The 17,357-nt window shown below is 42.3% G+C and overlaps 1 protein-coding gene across 7 annotated transcripts in view; it reads left to right on the plus strand.

Annotated features, from left to right (window-relative positions):
- FAM53A (family with sequence similarity 53 member A) overlaps positions 1 to 17,357 on the plus strand; it is a 206,642-nt gene that overhangs the window by 54,402 nt on the left and 134,883 nt on the right. For all 7 annotated transcript variants that reach the window (XM_029592634.1, XM_029592643.1, XM_029592641.1 and 4 more), the window contains 2 exons: positions 7,892 to 8,161; positions 11,865 to 11,919. In XM_029592634.1, the coding sequence (XP_029448494.1) occupies positions 8,045 to 8,161; positions 11,865 to 11,919 (172 nt within the window). In that variant the 5' untranslated portion in view covers positions 7,892 to 8,044. The remainder of the gene's footprint in view (positions 1 to 7,891; positions 8,162 to 11,864; positions 11,920 to 17,357) is intronic.

Genomic DNA, 17,357 nt, shown 5'->3' on the forward strand with positions numbered 1-17,357 from the left:
GAAATAAAGTGGGGAGTTTTGTTGACCAGAGCCTTTAGCCATGTATATCAGTGTTGCTTTATGGTCAATATGCTGATGGTGTAGATCTCCTTAGTAGCTTTTATATTGAAGATTTACTATTTGACTCAGACATCAGATATGCTCTTTGGATCTGTCTGACTTGAGGTGGTTTTTTTGGTGGTTATTGGCAATTGTACATTACATGACAGACAGGATACATATTTGAGGCTGTATGATTCTCACAGCCTTCAAAAAAAAAATATATAAAGCAATCTCTTGCCAATATTTTCTCAGTGTAAAAGTATAACAATGTAAACAAAATAGAATCTTATGAAATAACTGAACACGTGCTGGAAATAAAATACAGCAAAGGATGTTCCAAGTGTTGGAATAGTCAGTTGTTAAATATAGATTTATTTGATGCTGCCTTGGCAGGTAAATCTAAGTAAACTTAGATACCGTATTTTTCGCTCCATAAGACGCACCTGACCATAAGACGCACCTAGGATTCAGAGGGGGAAAATTAAAAAAAAAAAAATTGTGCTAAACCGGCTCTGCGTCTGGGCGTCTTATGGAGCAAATTAGGGGAGTGCATAGTTTTTTTTTTTTCTCCCCATTTTGTTTTCGGGTCTGGGGAGGGCCATTTCGGTCCACTCCCCAGATCAGAAAATTTTTCTTTCTGTGAGAACCCCCAAAACCCCCCCCCATCCCAACCCTTTAAATTAACAACCTCCACCCCCCTGACCCCCCCAAGACCTGCCGAATTAATTTCCTGCAACCCCCCACCCTTCTGACCCCCCCAAGACCTGCCGAATTAATTTCCTGCAACCCCCCACCCTCCTGACCCCCCCAAGACCTGCCAAACGTCCCTTGTGGTCCAGCGGGGGTCCAGGAGCGGTCCGGGAACGATCTCCTGGGCGTGAGCCGTCGGCTGCCAGTAAACAAAATGGCGCCGACGGCCCTATGCCCTCACTATGTCACTGAGACCGACCAATAGCAGCGGTCGGTCTCAGTGACATAGTGAGGGCATAGGGCCGTCGGCTGCCAGTAAACAAAATGGCGCCGACGGCCCTATGCCCTCACTATGTCACTGAGACCGACCAATAGCAGCGGTCGGTCTCAGTGACATAGTGAGGGCATAGGGCCGTCGGCGCCATTTTGTTTACTGGCAGCCGACGGCCCACGCCCAGGAGATCATTCCCGGACCCCCGCTGGACCACCAGGGACGTTTGGCAGGTCTTGGGGGGGTCAGGAGGGTGGGGGGTTGCAGGAAATTAATTTGTCAGGTCTTGGGGGGGGGGGGTTGTAGGAAATTAAGTCGGCAGGTCTTGGGGGAGTCGGGGGGGGGGGTGTTTGTTAGATTTTTGTTTGGTTTTTTTTTTATATTCGCTCCATAAGACGCACATACATTTTCCCCCCACCTTTGGGGGAAAAAAAGTGCGTCTTATGGAGCGAAAAATACGGTATATTAAATAAACTAATATAGGCTCTTGTGGATTGTAGGCTAATGTTTTAAGATGAACTTGTTTATCATTCTGGCATTTTTCTTGAAATATTTTGAGAGCTATGAATCTTATATAAAAACTGCCATATTGGGTCAGACCAAGGGTCCATCAAGCCCGGTTTTCAGTAGTGGCCAATCTAGGTCCAAGTACTTGGCAGGATCCCAAATAGTAGATTATGTTACGCCCAGGGATAAGCAGTGGTTTAACTAACAGTTTATGAACTTTTCCTCCAGGAACTTGTCCAAACTTTTTTTTTTTTTTTTAAACCCAGCTACATTAACTGCCTTTACCACAGCCTCTGGTAATGTATTCCAGAGCTTAATTCTTAAGTGCTTAAGGTCTGACCAATTCAGAATGTTTCTTGAATTCATATTAACTGTAAGCTTCTATTTGCTGTTTTGATTTTAAATAATTAAACTAGAACAAGTTTTGTTCCAGCTGGTGGAATGAGCAATGTTGTAAGGTAGTAACATCATAGCTGTACAATTAGTTCCTGGTTCAGTTGCCTTGGAGAACATGCATGGCCTGACTTCCATACTGGTGTTCTACTTCTTGCACAAGTGACTTTTAAGCTGTGTCTCTGCAGTGGCCTGCCATAACAGGAAAGTAGAATGTTGATCAGTGATCATTCCTTACAAGTTACATCATAAAACCTGATGCAAAATCTTGGGAAATTTCTTAGTGCTACAATTGCCATCAGAATTTCAAGATTATAGCTTAAAAACTGTTTCAACTAGGATTCCACACAATTTAACATTTGCAGTGGGGTTCTGAACAATTTCAGTCTAAGAGGGGTTCTTAACAGAACATTTGAAAACCACTGGCCTAAGCAAGAAGTCCATCTCTTCTGGCACTAATAGGCTAGCATCATTTTTTTGCCACTAGTGCACTGGGGGAGATTTGAAAAATGCAGTTCTGTAGACTAGGAAGGTGCTGCGTTTGCAAGGATACCAATTTCTGTAACTTATTTGAATACATCTTAATACAGTGATTTCAGTTATATCCAATAACCTTTTCTGGCTTTGTTTTTGTGACAGATGTAACTTGTAAAATGTTATTGATGGTATCTTTTCGTACTGTATACTCCAGTTTTTTTTTAATTAAAGTATAGTGGACCAAGCTCTGTAGCTCAGGCCTTTGTGTTCCAGTGCAGCAGACTCTCTGAATCTGGTTTCCGGCCAGCTGATGTTAGATGCAGTTTGGAGGGAGGAAAGACTGCTGCTACTGCAGTAGCCTAAGCTGATCATAAAATGACACTTGGGATTGTCTTGGAGATGTCTCCCAGTGAAGGTTCTTGGTGTCACCCAGCCATGCTGTCTTGGAATTTGGAATTTAAAAAGGGGAAAAGGGCAGAGCAGATGAGTATATATTTGGTAGACTTTCTCCTGTGAATTTTCAGCTGAACCAGAACCAGCCCCTAAATAGTATTATGAACCTATTTTTAACTGTTGTCCCTATCCTTTTAGCTTAGGCCGTGCAGTGACAGTCCTTAGTTTGAGGACCATAGACGATGGCTCCCTTCAGAACCTGGAACATGACCAGTGGTTCTCTTATCCCATGGCTTTCCTAGCCCCAGGCTGAATTGAGGAGCAGGAGCTGGGCTTGGGACTCCACTTATTCTGCCACATGTTTGCAGATGGTGTTGCTTCTGTGCCAGTTCATAGAATGGGACACTTAGCTTTGTCATCATGTCCTGTTTGACTTATAGTGCACTTCATGGCTTCATAAATATTTTTATCATGTTTAGATGGGCAAGGTTTGTAGTATTAAAGAATGGTACAATTTCCATTCAGATTTACTGATGCCAGTTGTAAATTTGCCCTTCATTTGCCATGGTGTGCCGAAACTACTGATCTATAAAACTAAAGTGCTGACTTTCTACAGCTCCAGCTAAACTGAATGTTATAGTAGGTGGTTTTCAACAAATGAAGTGGTTTGTAGATATTTTAAGTGGCTGGTATTGTGCTTGGCTGAGTTACTGGAGCTCCCAGGGCAGGGCTGCACAAACCTGCCCTGGGGCCCCATAACCAGTCAGGTTTCTAAAGTATCCATCCTGAATATGCATGATGCAAACTTGCAGACACAGGAAGTGGTGGGGAGCAGGGCCCAACTGTTGCACGCATAACTCTGTATTTTAAATTCAGAGGCCGCAGCACATGGCAGCTTGTTAGCCATATATATTGACTACTACTGCTGCTTATGAGGAGCAGGTCTGCAGATAATGCATTTAAGGGCTTACACGACAGGGTTGAGGGGTCCAGGTCAACTGAGGGGCATGCATGATGAAGAACCAGAGGGGTCTTGACATTGACTGGGCAAACTGGACTAATTGTAAAAACATGGGAATAAACCCCCATGTGAGCATGTTTTAAAACCCCGCTTACATCTGCGCATTAAAGCCAGCAAGTCCTAAGGAAGATATGCAAAGTAGGTTTGCTCGAGTAACCGCTTAAGATTGGGAGCACGCTTACACGCGCAGTAGGTGTATTTTAAATCGTACGCGTTCAAGTGCGCCCATGATTTAAAATTCCAGGGCATCTGCTCACGCACCAGTACTAAAATTAGCTTGAGTGTGTGCAAGTGTACTTCATGCATATTCATGGCCGACATCCTGAAAACCTGACTTTGTAGTGTACAGGGTAAGAACTGGTTTGAGCTGCCAGCCGAGTGTCCTGATTAGCATGGCTGTAGATAGCAAGCGGGCAGTGCCTTCACTTGTAGCAGAACTTGAGTGCATTAGGAAAAGGGGTTCTGAACTTTCCTCAGTGTTTGCACTTCGTGCCTTCGGTGAGGGCTGTAGGGGGGCGACTCCTTTCCCTTAATTACTACAGCAACAAGCAGTACCCTTTCTATTTTTGTCAAAGGGGGGCTCAAAATGGATTGGAAATCCTCCTTAAGCTACAAGACTTGAACAGAAGATTCCTATAAACTGTGCGGCTCCCTTCACATTCAGTTTGCCTCACATAAGTTGCACGTGGACACATGCAAGGGTAAATGACACTACTTGTGCTCCGAGTCTCATTTTCTCCATGCACTTCTCAAACCATTTTGAATGCCACACACCAGGTTTGCATTTTATTTTAAACAGCACTATTAGCATGGTGGTTCAGAAATCTGCTTTACAAATAAGATTACACGAAGAGACCTTGGGAATAAAAGTAGATTACACTAGGAATGTTGAATGTTTACTGTGAAGAATTGAACAATGTACACTTTCTCCATGGCTGGACGTTTAAGATACAGCTGTTCTGAAATCCTAAAAATCTTTCCTTTTTTAGGACTGTTTTTAGAGCTACTGTGGTCATCCGCTTCATAAGAGGTTATGGCTTTCCGGCTCTGTTTAGCATTAGGCTTTTGCTGGTGGCTTATTCTACTGAATTACAAGTCAGCACATTTGTAAACCCCCCCCTCAAATTATTGCCTTTCATATCACATTTTTAATTCCACATAAGTCCTTCTGCATGTGACGGTTCATCATTCTTTCCATATTTGAAAATACCCACGGCCTGCTTCCTGCTCAGCCAACAAACTGGTGCTACAGTGCAGATGGAGTAAAGGATCTGGCTTTCTGCATCTAGGTTAGATTACAATCAGATTTGTTACTCCTAGATTGTTCAGAGTTCAGACTGTACTGGCATACCATTTTAACTTTGAGCTGTTGCTTTACAATTCCCTTCCACCCTTGGCATCAGCTATTTTAGAAAATGTTAAGTTTTGCTTAACTCAAGTACTAGTCCATTACGACTATGAAGCCACAAATATCACCTTTATTGGGTGATCTGATCTGTATCTGTGGCTCTTGCTAGTCCAGAGGTGAGGGGAAATAGGTAAGCATATCAGTTTAAAATAAGAGTTTTTTGAGATACAATTTCCCATGTAAAAGTACTTCTAAATATATATATTTTTTTTAATGGGACATACTAGCATCAACACGCAAATATACTTTGGTTTAGGGTTATTCAGGAGCTGCTTGTTCCTTTCATGCAGCTGCTATGGGGGCAGGGGAATCTTTTCTCACCTCTTGTCTGAAGGAGCCATGCCATGTGCAGTAGAGGAGGAGAGGATGGCGAGGGGAAGAGAATTGGACATAAAATATTGAAAAGCAATTTCACTTCTGATGCCTAAACCCTCTGCCTTCATTTAGCTAACTGGTTCAATGAATTGTAAGTTTCATTTCCTACTAGACCTTTTCTATTTCCAACTGGATTAAATCTCCTTGCAGAAAATTTAGATTCAGATGGCTTTTTGGTTTAGCAACTTCCTCCTGCTTCACTGTGCTGCCAGCTCCGTCGGAGCCACCTCACTCAGCCATACTCAGCCTTTGTTCTCCCCTACCTGGTCTGCTCCCCATTCCCCCACAAGCTATGACTCCTCTAGAACTCTGACCTGCACATCAGTAGCTGATCAGTTGTCAGTGAGCAAGGGTTTGGACCGAGGGGCTAGATTGTGAAAGGTGCCTCTGCAGAGCAGTCTCTCCAGAGCACATGGGAATGTTGCACGTATTCCAGGGAGTGCGATCAAACTTCACTCTGGTGGCTTTTTTTTTAAGGATTTGCATAACTGTGCTATCTTTGCAAGTTTTTGCATGGCAGTTTAGTTGTCAAATAACTTACTGCAAATGATCCATTTCTTACCATTGTAAATATTGCCACATTGAATATTTCCATTAAATGCACATCTGATATTGAGAAATAGTTCCCCAGTGCTTTTTGCAGATCTGGCATGCTGTTTGTACTCTTATCAGCAGTCTTTTGTCATGTGCTAATATACAGAGAGATGAGGAAGCTATCTTTAAAATTGAATTGGCTGATCTGACTTGGTGTAAGGAGTATGAGACATTTGATGTCAGACTAGAATGTGATAATTGTCCAGGCAGAATGCCCTCTTGGGGTGAAGCAGTGAATCCTGAGTCTTAACAGCAGTAGCACCGGCAGTTTTGCACTTCCACGAAGTGGAACTAGTAGTGCTGTTTACTTAGAAACAGCATTTGTCTGTGACATGCTCTTTATAGTGAGTGAGTATAGGGAAAAATAGGAAGGTTAGTTTAAATGCAATATGCCTTTGTTTTTCTCCTGTGGCATTGCCTAGTCCCTTGGACTAGATATGGTAAAATGTTAAATGTTAGGAAACTTATAGTGAACTGAATGGAGAATGTGCAAAATATGTAGAGAATCTATATGCTAAGTTTAACGACACCCAATAATTTAAATCTTTTTGAAATCTCAGCCGTGAGAGGTTTTTATTCTGCGAGATGAATTTTAACTTGTTGCTGAGGCCTCTAAACACCCGCAATTTTGCAGTTGTTGCCAACCTGAATTTCATAAGGGTTGTGAAAAGGAAGAAATGCTGACTGCATTTGCAAGGCTCATTGTGAAGCCATTAGCGTACCCCACATTAACATGTTGGCAGTTGCTTAAGGAAGACGGTCATATAGGCCTTTTTTTTTTTTTTCCACCCTGCCCCTGTTTCACTCTGAAAAGTTCCAGCTCCTGGATCCTGATACTAGTGAACTCTGCTTTTGGACCCACTATTGTTGGTGTTTATCTACTAGAGAAAGCAAGGCAGGGGGAGCAGGGGGGTCATTGTTTACAGCTTTTGGCTCTTGCTGACTTCAGTGCAAACAGTTTTTTGATGGGGAATTGTTTGGGCATCTTTGTTTCAGGGCATATTAATGTGCTGCATAAAATCTCAGGCAGTACCTTCTGGTCACTTGTTCTGTGCTCAAACAGAATCGGAGGTGCTTCCACGGACAAACTCAAAGAAAATGCTTTTTCATGTTTAAGCTGTTGCTTTGGGCCTCTTCAGTGGTTTGTAGCCAAGCTGTTAGAGGCACTGTAACGCTGAATTGATTGCATGGTCAGGCTGTGTAACCTTTCCCTGAGGAGCTTTTAAAATCATTGGCCGGATTAGGGCATGCTAAAGAAAAATGCAAAATACCTTTGCTATTCCTTGCTCTACCTTTCTTTTTTTAAAGTGCTTCAAACAGGTTCTTCTGCGTTACTTGTGAAACGAGTGCTTTTCATTCCCAGTTCTGTGCTAGAAGCTTCTGTATTGAGGTCTTCCTCTGCAGCGGCTTCAAAGGCCAGCATTAGCTGCAGAGCTGTTATTTTGAAATGTTCAATAGATTTCAAGTGTTAAGACCTTTAGCGCACAGAGCACAAGCACTGCCGCCAGTTAGCTTTTAAAGGTCTTTAAGCTCCATTTTGAGTGGCTAGAAGCTGGAATGCAAAATGTTGGGAGTAGCTTGGTCCAGTTCTCTTGGAGTTAAAAAGATTTCATGAATGCTGCAGATTAATTTGTGGTTGAAAGGGCAGCGGTGTTAGCAATTTTGGTGTACAAGAACACATTACAATGTCTTATTACTCAACTGCTTCTTAATTTTGCAGAGGATTGTAGACATGAACTAAAGCTCCAGGACACGAACTGTTGGAGTCATTTTGAGAATGGAGGCTTAAAAAAACCTGAAGGGAAATCCAAGCCAAGGAGTTAGAAACAAGTACGAGATGGCCAAGCAATTCTGAGCGAGGGCACAAACTCCAATGCTTGTCAGCGTGAGCAGCAGAAAAGGGACAACTACCATGGTAACACTAATTACAGAAAAGCTGGAAAACCAGAGGTTGGATGACCTGATGTGCAAAACTTACAATATTAATCTGGTAAGGCTCCACTAAAATTGAGGCATGTGCCAGAAAGCCATAGCTGTGAATGCCTTTTCTAAATTATATTGCCACACATTATTGCAAAACCCAACAGGGAAAATTAAAGCCATTGCTGCTGATTTGCGCTAAATCTTGGTTTCCTGTAAGATTCTTTTTGTTGCATTTTTCCTTGTAGCTGATGAAATGAAGTCATTTAAAAAGTGGTTTCATTGAGAGAAGGGGGGGAGGGTAGGTGGGGCTTGAGATGCGGGATTTTCAAGACTGGGTGGGTGCACTGGTGAGGAGAGTGACCTCCGTTTAAAATCTTAGATGGTGAGCATAAGCTTTAAAGTAGTGTTTGTTCTATGTTACATGTGTACAAGGAGGAATGAAAGGAAATGGTTAAAGCTATTGGCCAAGAACATCTTGCTGTGTTGCTGCAACTGACTCTAGCCTAACCACTTAAGCAAAAATGTTGGGCTTGGTCATTTAGTATCAGAAGTGGAAGTGATCTTGAGCAAGGATGGGCTGTTCTCAAATACGGCAGGCAGGTTTACCCAAGAAATTCCCCAGCCTGTGATACTAATGGCGCATATTTTTGTTTTATAATGCAAGCATGCAGCGCAGTGTTATGGTCAAATCATGTTTTTTTAAGGGAATTGCTGAAAGACTATTCTACATGTAGCAGAAAGATATTGCCATTAGTGTTTGCGTACTTGCACCACTAGTGGGGTGACAGCTTAGTTGCAGAGAGGGGGAGGGTGGGGTACAATGCAGGGCTTTATTTGCACTACTTCATGAGCATGTGATATTCTGCCTTTTCCTAAAGGTAAGAACAATGGGATCATACAAGTTTTTTTTTTTTTACTCTTGGGAGACATTTGCCAGGGCCATGCTTGTGTAGACTAGAATAAAGTGAACTAGTTGCACATGCAAGGAGAATTGATAAGTAGTATGACAAGGTATCTCAAATTATTTGTTTTTGTATAAACATTTTTTTTTGTATTTTATTTTGTAATTTTTATCTTATTTTTTCTTTTGGTCTTAAATTTAGTTATTTAAAAAATGAGCTTTTTAATTTTAATCTAATTTTAATTTAATAACACCTACAGTACTGTTTGTTTTACAGGACAAGGATTATTGCCTAGTCCTCCCTTTATTGTACACAGACGTGAAGTGCAAACAAATGTTGGGTATATAAAAATGTTAAATAATGGCGTGGAAGATGCTCCACTGAGCACTTTAAAATTCTAGTATGAAAGCAGTTCAGACCACTTGAAAACATCACTAACCAATGCCCAAGTGGCTTCTGAAACGATTTTAAAAGGGAGCATGAGGAGGGGTGGGGGCAGTGAGGTGCTCGAATGTTCGCAAAGTTTGTAAATACACCTTGCCGCACACTACAGCTGAGATACTCCAGTTGCTGCCTACCTTTCATGACCTAGTTCTATTAGTCTGGGATGCTGGGTTGTCAAATAAAAATGCTTCATGCTAAAAATGACCATGCTTCCTGAGCATTTTTATTTAAAAAATTTAAATTTTTTTTTTTTTTTTTTTTTTTGCTAGAACCAGATTAATTTTTAAACTTTGTAAGATGGCTGACGTATTGGGAGAAAAAGTAGAAGGTTGTGCCTAAGAAACAGCTGGATGGTGCAAAGGAATAGTGACAGCACTGCCTCCTCTTAAACATGAGGTAGCCGCAGTTTATTGGTGGCCTACTGACTTTGCTTAGTTTCAGGCATCAGTTAAACAAAAAAAAAAAAAACCCAAACAAATCAAACTAGCCAGCCTAATTGCTGCAGTTGAGGCCTATTTTTGAATGCTTTCTTTTTGGATAAAATTCTAATTTTGAAAGCTCATTCTGGTTAAATCGTAACCTGATGCATAAATGCATTTTGAAACAGTATGTTTCAATACTTATCTAGCTAATCTGTCCACGTCCAACTAATATATTAAAGCAGGGCTAGTCATACGCTGCATGGGCACCTACAGAGCTGCTATTGTCAAATGGTATGGGCTTTTGCCATAGCTTCACTTTAGTCAGATGCCAAGGAAAGCATATAAAGCCAATTCACGCTTTGCTAGCTAGGATGTACTTCCTAAAGGAGCTTTCATATCGTAGAAAGCTGACACAGGCCCATATAGCTCTGATTCCATGGGAAATGAACACTGGCTTTTTTTTTTTATGGACAGAATCCACCTATAGGACGCAAGTGTTCCTGGTAAGCAGTGGCAAAATCTGGTGCTATTTTCAAAATGTTTATATAAACTAGACCCTGCTAACATTACAATTGTTCTCAGGGTCATGAACTGGCATAGTCTGTCTTGGGGGAAGCCCTGGCTGTTCTGTGGAAACCAGCTTCACTTGGTTTCCATGTACTTAGAATTATACATTTTTTCTTTGGAGCACTTTTATAAATGCATGACTTGTTAACATTAACCTGCCGTGGAATAGCATTCCATTTTAAAATGGACGCATAATAGTAATGTTATGCAACAAATTGCATTTGCTGTTAAATTTGCAATATTACTTTGACAACACATTTAAAATAGTTGGCCAGTTTTCAGATGGCATGGATGCTGGTTATAGGTGGCCTGGGAGTTGGCTGACCTGCTTGCTGCTGTTTCTCAGTGGCATAAAAGATATGAAGTGTAAATCTACGAAAGCTTTTGCAAGGGAATCAAAGCTTAGTCTGTGCTTAGTGTATGTTCATGTTCAGGGTATTTTCTTCCCTGCAGTCATCCAGGGTTTCAGCTATGAACTTGAGTTCAAGGTTTTAACATGGCAGTTTCACTTTGTCACCGATGAAGAAAATGGTCTTTTGCTTAAGGATGTTTACTTAAACTGAACTTGTATCTCTGGAAAGGAAGTTTCTGAACAATGCTATCTTTTTTTGGCTAAATCCAAAGAAAGGCTTTAGAATAAGGAACAATGTTAAAATGCAGCTTCTCCCCCCTCCTTTAAACATGAAAACCCTTGAGATTAATGAAAGGAGTTTCTTAAAGCTTTTCAGTTGAGTGATGATTAAAATGTTGAATAGGGAGTGGAAAGCAGACTTGTACTCCATGCTATATAATAAGGAACTATAGACCTCAGCAGGGAGATCCTGCTTGGTTTCATAGATAACAGAATTAGATGGCCCTGTTTCAAAGTATTGCTAGGTTTGAATGACTGATCGTGTGTCATGGCCTCATTTTATTCTAATATTTGAAAAATAAATGTGGCTTTTAAGGAAGTATTTGATTAAATGCATAATGGTTTTTTGAAATGCTGTGATTGCATATAACTTTGATCTTTGGCAGGATAGTGCTGAGTTTTTTCATTGCAGTGATTGGGTGTGTCTTTCTTGAGCAGTGATGCCAATATTAAGAACAAATTTTCCAAAATCTTGAAAAGTACTTGGCATATAATGCTTGGTATCACAGAATGTTTGCTACCATGTCTAGTATACTCTAGGTTTTCTTTTTGGATAAGTGTTTAAGGAGATGGGCCACTTCTCGTGAAGGCCATCACTGCTATGAGCCGAATAGCATTTTAGCTCCAAGTGGATAATTGTAACCATTTCCAAATATGGGGGTAAACTGATGATTTTTTAAAAATTTTTTGTTAGCATCAAATCCATTGACTCTCTGCTGCTGGGAATGTGCACAGTGTCTTTCACACCATGTATGACTGTTATGGTGTTGAAACCTTCTTTTTTTTTTCTCTGGTTAATTTCAGCACTCATCTGAGAAGCTGAACAAAAGTGGCAGCTTGTTCCCTTACGAAATCAATGGTAAGTTCTGCTGAAACCTTAGCTGTTTTTCCTGAGATGAGCAGTAATGGAAAAAGATGTGTATTGCAAGTGGGGCAGTGAGGAAAGACAGATGAAGCATGCTTGGGACCCTTCTAGATGAACAGCGCACACAACCTAAACTCTCTTCTTTTTTTTGGGGGGGGAGGGGGAAAGGGGTGGTCCTGTGAGCTGTGTGGTCATAGTAAAACCTTTTTTTTTTTGTTTTCAAGTTTACTTCAATTCTGATGTGCACATGACGAACAATAGATTCTTGTGGATGGCCTTTATCTCCAGGCCTCTGTTTTTGTAGGTGTTACAAAACAGATTGCTCACTCTTGCCCTCCTTGGCAAAGCTTATTCTCCCTGTGGGGAAAAGACAGTAAGTCAAATGAAGTAGTACCTCATCTGATAGCCAGCATGGTTTTTCACCAGGTCAAATGTTTCGGAAGAGCTCTAGGTTCCTCAATTTGATGACACATTTAGCGCGAAGGTGATAACTTCCCCCCCCCCCCCGCCCCTGATTTTGCTAAATCAGTACAATTTGCTTTAATACTGTGGGTGAATGGGATTTTTTTTCTAGATTGCATGGAAAAATGCATAGCATTGGGTGCTTCAGGATAAAGGCTATTCCTGTCGATAGGGCTGGATTAGCCATCATGTCATGGACTGTCAGTCTGGAGGCGGAGCTTTCTCAAAGCTGATACAGAGCTGTTCTCTGTGCGGCTGCGTGTGTGTTCCCGTGCAGGAAGACAGCTTCTCCTCAGTCTCTTTTCCGCGAGCGGGAACGCACGCAGAGCCACGACTCTAGTTTTTTGTGAAAAATAGAGAACATTATTTTCATCATGTCTCTCGGGTAGGAAAGACAAAATTAAAACTCATGCTGTGATTATCCGGATTCAAGCCATGTGCTTGTGGGAAGATGTCTATCAAATTTATACTTAGGCCCCATCCATGACCAGTGTGCCAGCACTGTAGTTGGATGTAACCGAGGGCGCAGCAGCAGAGAGCGGCAAATCGAAAAATTAAAAATCTCATTATCTGGTTCTTATTCCACCCCTATCAGATGCTCACTCTTCCCCAAGGCCGAAGCACGTCCCTTCGGTCAGAAGGACAACTTCTTTAGAACCCGGTTCCTTACATAAGGAACCACATCATAAAGTGAGAAAATCCATCAAAAGAATCGCATCAGCATGGAGACTCAGCTGTGCCCACATATGCATTGAAAAAAGGACTCACACCGACAAAGAGCATTGGGCGACCCAAAGCTGCTTCGGCCATCCAAGCACCAGGGGAACCTGCGTTGACACATTCGATGCATTAATTGGGGAAAACCCAAGTGCATCTATTGGAGCATCCCCTGAAGCACAATTCGACGCAATCATCGAAGTGCCACCCGAAGCATCCTCGAGAGCATTGGTCGACGCAAGAATTGACATACGCCAAAGAAGATCCCGGCGCATGCTTAGACTCAGGGACAACTGCCGGTGCCGATGCAAGTCCCAAGACGCAATTGACGCATCCAGTGAGGCAATTAGAAGTACGACCCTCCAAGCATTCTACTCTGGGTGTGGAAAATATTTCTACTTCAGAAATCATCACAAATTACTACTACGGTGCCGTCATCAAGGCCCTACTACATCTCAAGGTCTCACTACCCCTCCTGAATCAGAAGAATCCATACTTCCTTCCGGTTCAATATTAACGCCACAGGAGCATGCTACACACCGGGTACAATTGTCCATTTTTTCAGATGAGGAGCTAATCTGAGTATCTTCATACTCTCCATCTTCCTCACAGGAAATATTTTCAAATCTTTCCTCAGTTTTGAAACGACATGCTTTATCCGCACCTACAAGAACCTCTGGTAAAATGACAGAAATTACATCAACCTATGCAAGTACACAAGCACCAACCTAATACAGGTTCCTGGGCCACCTCGACAGCTTTCTCCAATTCCATTACATCCACAAATTCCTGAAGGAGCTCAACAGGCAATAGCTCAGTTTTCTACAGCTTTCTTAGGCTTCTTAACCTCTCTACAGCTAGGGTTAGTCAACCCTAAGCCAGTTCCTACCAGTCTGGAAGAAGAAGCTCTGCCAATTCCATCACCAGAGCAACCACTTCCACAACCTCTACCAGGGAAAGATCCTTCAGTAGTAACACATTTTTCCCCTCAACCTACAACGCCAGTACCGGTTGACTCCCCTCCACTACCAAAACAGCCTGATTCCTAACCATCACCAGGCTCATTGACCGGATATCCATCCGACCCGCCAGAAGGTCCTCAAGAACCTTATTCACCATCGGAAGATCTCATGTACCCCAAATTTATTGACAAAGTGGGCTCAATGCTGAATGTGGAGGTCCTTAAGCAACCAGATCCCAGATCTGAAACAATGGATCTGCTAAAAATCTTCAATATTCCATCGGATCCATCAGCGTTACCATCCCACAAAGTCTTGGACTCGGTACTTGAGAGATCCTGAGAGATGCCATATACCATTACACCAGTGTCCTCAAACAGATATAAAATTCAGAATGCAGCAGTCTCCGTTTTATTCTTCCACTCAATTACCACACACATCAATAGTGGTAGAATCAGCAGTGCAACGGGCCAAGAAGACCAGGTTACATTTGAATTCACCACTCGGTAGAGATAACAAACTGCTAGATTTTGGGAAAAAGACCTTCCACTCTGCAGTGTTAGCTGCACGCATACATCAGCACCAATTCTACATAGTGCAATATTTGAGTCCTTACAACAGTTAAAGGCACTCCTACCTGACACAGATCCTGCAATACAACCATTGCAACCCATTCAAGACATGGAAGAGGGAATTAGCCACCTTCTACGAACAGTGTACGAAGGCTTTGAAACATTTTCAAGGACCTCAGCAGTGGCCATTACGGTCAGATGGATGGCATGGCTCAAAGCTGGATGTCCACGATAAACTAGCCAATCTTCCCTGCCGGGGGGATAACCGTTTTGGAGATCGCCTTCACGACACGGTAGCCCAGCTAAAGGAGCAGAATGTGGCAGTTCAGGCATTGACATCTGCCAACACTTATGGAACTTTCTCCTGCAGGTACTTTGTGCCGACTAGAAGGGGGCCATACCACAGATGGCCTTTCCGATCCTATCCATCTTACAGGCCGCCTCCTTATTCTCAACTGCCCAGACAACAGCCTCAACGTCAACAACTTAGAGGCAAGCCATGTAATCAATGTCAACAGGCTCAACCACCTGCTACAACTACAAAGCCATCAACTTCTGTTTAAGTTTAACAGGGCCACAACCCCCACACAGGTGGGAGGGAGAATCACAGCATTCTATCAGGCTTTGTCAATCACATCTGATCGTTGGGTCCTGGAAAATAGTCACTCAGGGCTATCAATTGCACTTCCTTTCCAAGCCTCCCCTTCCACATCTCATTTCCAGCAAAAACATGTACTCCAACCACCTTCAGTTAATGGAGGAGAAGATAACCCTACAAGATCAGGCAAACAGTCTTACCATCCCGACTCGTAATATGGGATTTTATTCCCCTTATTTCTTGATCCCCCAAGAAATCTAGAGGTCTCAGACCAATTTTGAAGTTACGCGACCTGAACAAATACCTAGTCAAACAGAAGTTGAAAATGGTCTCCCTAAAAACGATTCTTCTCCTTCAACCCAACGATTGGATGTGCTCGCTAGACCTGAAGGATGCTTATACCCATATATACCAATGCACCCCTCTTCGTGGAAATACCTCAGGGATCTGTACTTGGACCGGTGCTTTTCAATATATATAAATGATCTGGAAAGGAATACGACGAGTGAGGTTATCAAATTTACGGATGATACAAAATTATTCAGAGTAGTTAAATCACAAGTGGATTGTGATACATTACAGGAGGACCTTGCAAGACTGGAAGATTGGGCATCCAAATGGCAGATGAAATTTAATGTGGACAAGTGCAAGCTTTCCCACCTGACACGTAACCTGCCCAAATGCAACTGCAACACACCACGCCCCCTACACAAGCATCTCGCGTCACCATCTTCCCTCCCTTGCACCACCTCCCTCCCACCTATCCCCCCTCCTCCCCCCTTTCAACCCTCCCTGCTAACCTTAACCTTAAATTATCCTCATCAACAAGTCATTTATGTACATATGTTATATACTATATCAAATGTTCCATGTAATCCTGTTATTTCTGTTATAATTCGTTATATTTATTACAATGTTATAATGTAAAATAGGGCTGTTACTACCCTATTCGTTTAGTTATCTGGAAACCGATGTGATATCTCGATCGAACGTCGGTATATAAAATAAATAAATAAATATAGGGAAAAATAACCCTTGCTGTAGTTACACGATGTTAGGTTCCATATTAGGAGCTACCACCCAGGAAAAAGATCTAGGCATCATAGTGGATAATACTTTAAAATCGTCGGCTCAGTGTGCTGCAGCAGTCAAAAAAGCAAATAGAATGTTAGGAATTATTAGGAAGGGAATGGTTAATAGAACGGAAATTGTCATAATGCCTCTGTATCGCTCCATGTTGAGACCGCACCTTGAATACTGTGTAAAATTCTGGTCACCGCATCTCAAAGATATAGTTGTGATGGAGAAGGTACAGAGAAGGACAACCAAAATGATAAAGGGGATGGAACAGCTCCCCTATGAGGAAAGGCTGAAGAGGTTAGGGCTGTTCAGCTTGGAGAAGAGACGGCTAAGGGGGGGATATGATAGAGGTCTTTAAGATCATGAGAGGTCTTGAACGAGTAGATGTGACTCTGTTATTTACACTTTCGAATAATAGGACTAGGGGGCATTCCATGAAGTTAGCAAGTAACACATTTAAGACTAATCGGAGAAAATTCTTTTTCACTCAACGCCCAATAAAGCTCTGGAATTTGTTGCCAGAGGATGTGGTTAGTGTAGTTAGTGTAGCTGGGTTCAAAAAAGGTTTGGATAAGTTCTTGGAGGAGAAGTCCATTAATGGCTATTAATCAATTATACTTAGGGAATAACCACTGCTATTGCATCAATAGCATGGGTTCTTCTTAGTGTTTGGGTAATTGCCAGGTTCTTGTGGCCTGGTTTTGGCCTCTGTTGGAAACAGGATGCTGGGCTTGATGGACCCTTGGTCTGACCCAGCCTGGCAATTTCTTATGTTCTTATGTTTCCAACACAAGAAACATTACCAATACAGGGTACTCCCCTTCAGCCTCTCCGCAGCCCTGCGGATATTCACGAAATGCATGGCAGTGGTGGTGGCCCACCTTCGACAACTGGGAATTCAAATATTTCCCTACCTGGACGATTGGCTCCTAGTAGCATCAGATCAGAAAACCTTTCTGGTTCACCTACAGCAGACCAATTCGTGTCTCCGAAACCTGGGCCTAATTGTAAATTAGGAAAAGTCAAATCTGCAACCCTCCCGCA

Source organism: Rhinatrema bivittatum, chromosome 1 (assembly GCF_901001135.1).
Source record: "Rhinatrema bivittatum chromosome 1, aRhiBiv1.1, whole genome shotgun sequence".
Taxonomy (NCBI): Eukaryota; Metazoa; Chordata; class Amphibia; order Gymnophiona; family Rhinatrematidae; genus Rhinatrema; species Rhinatrema bivittatum.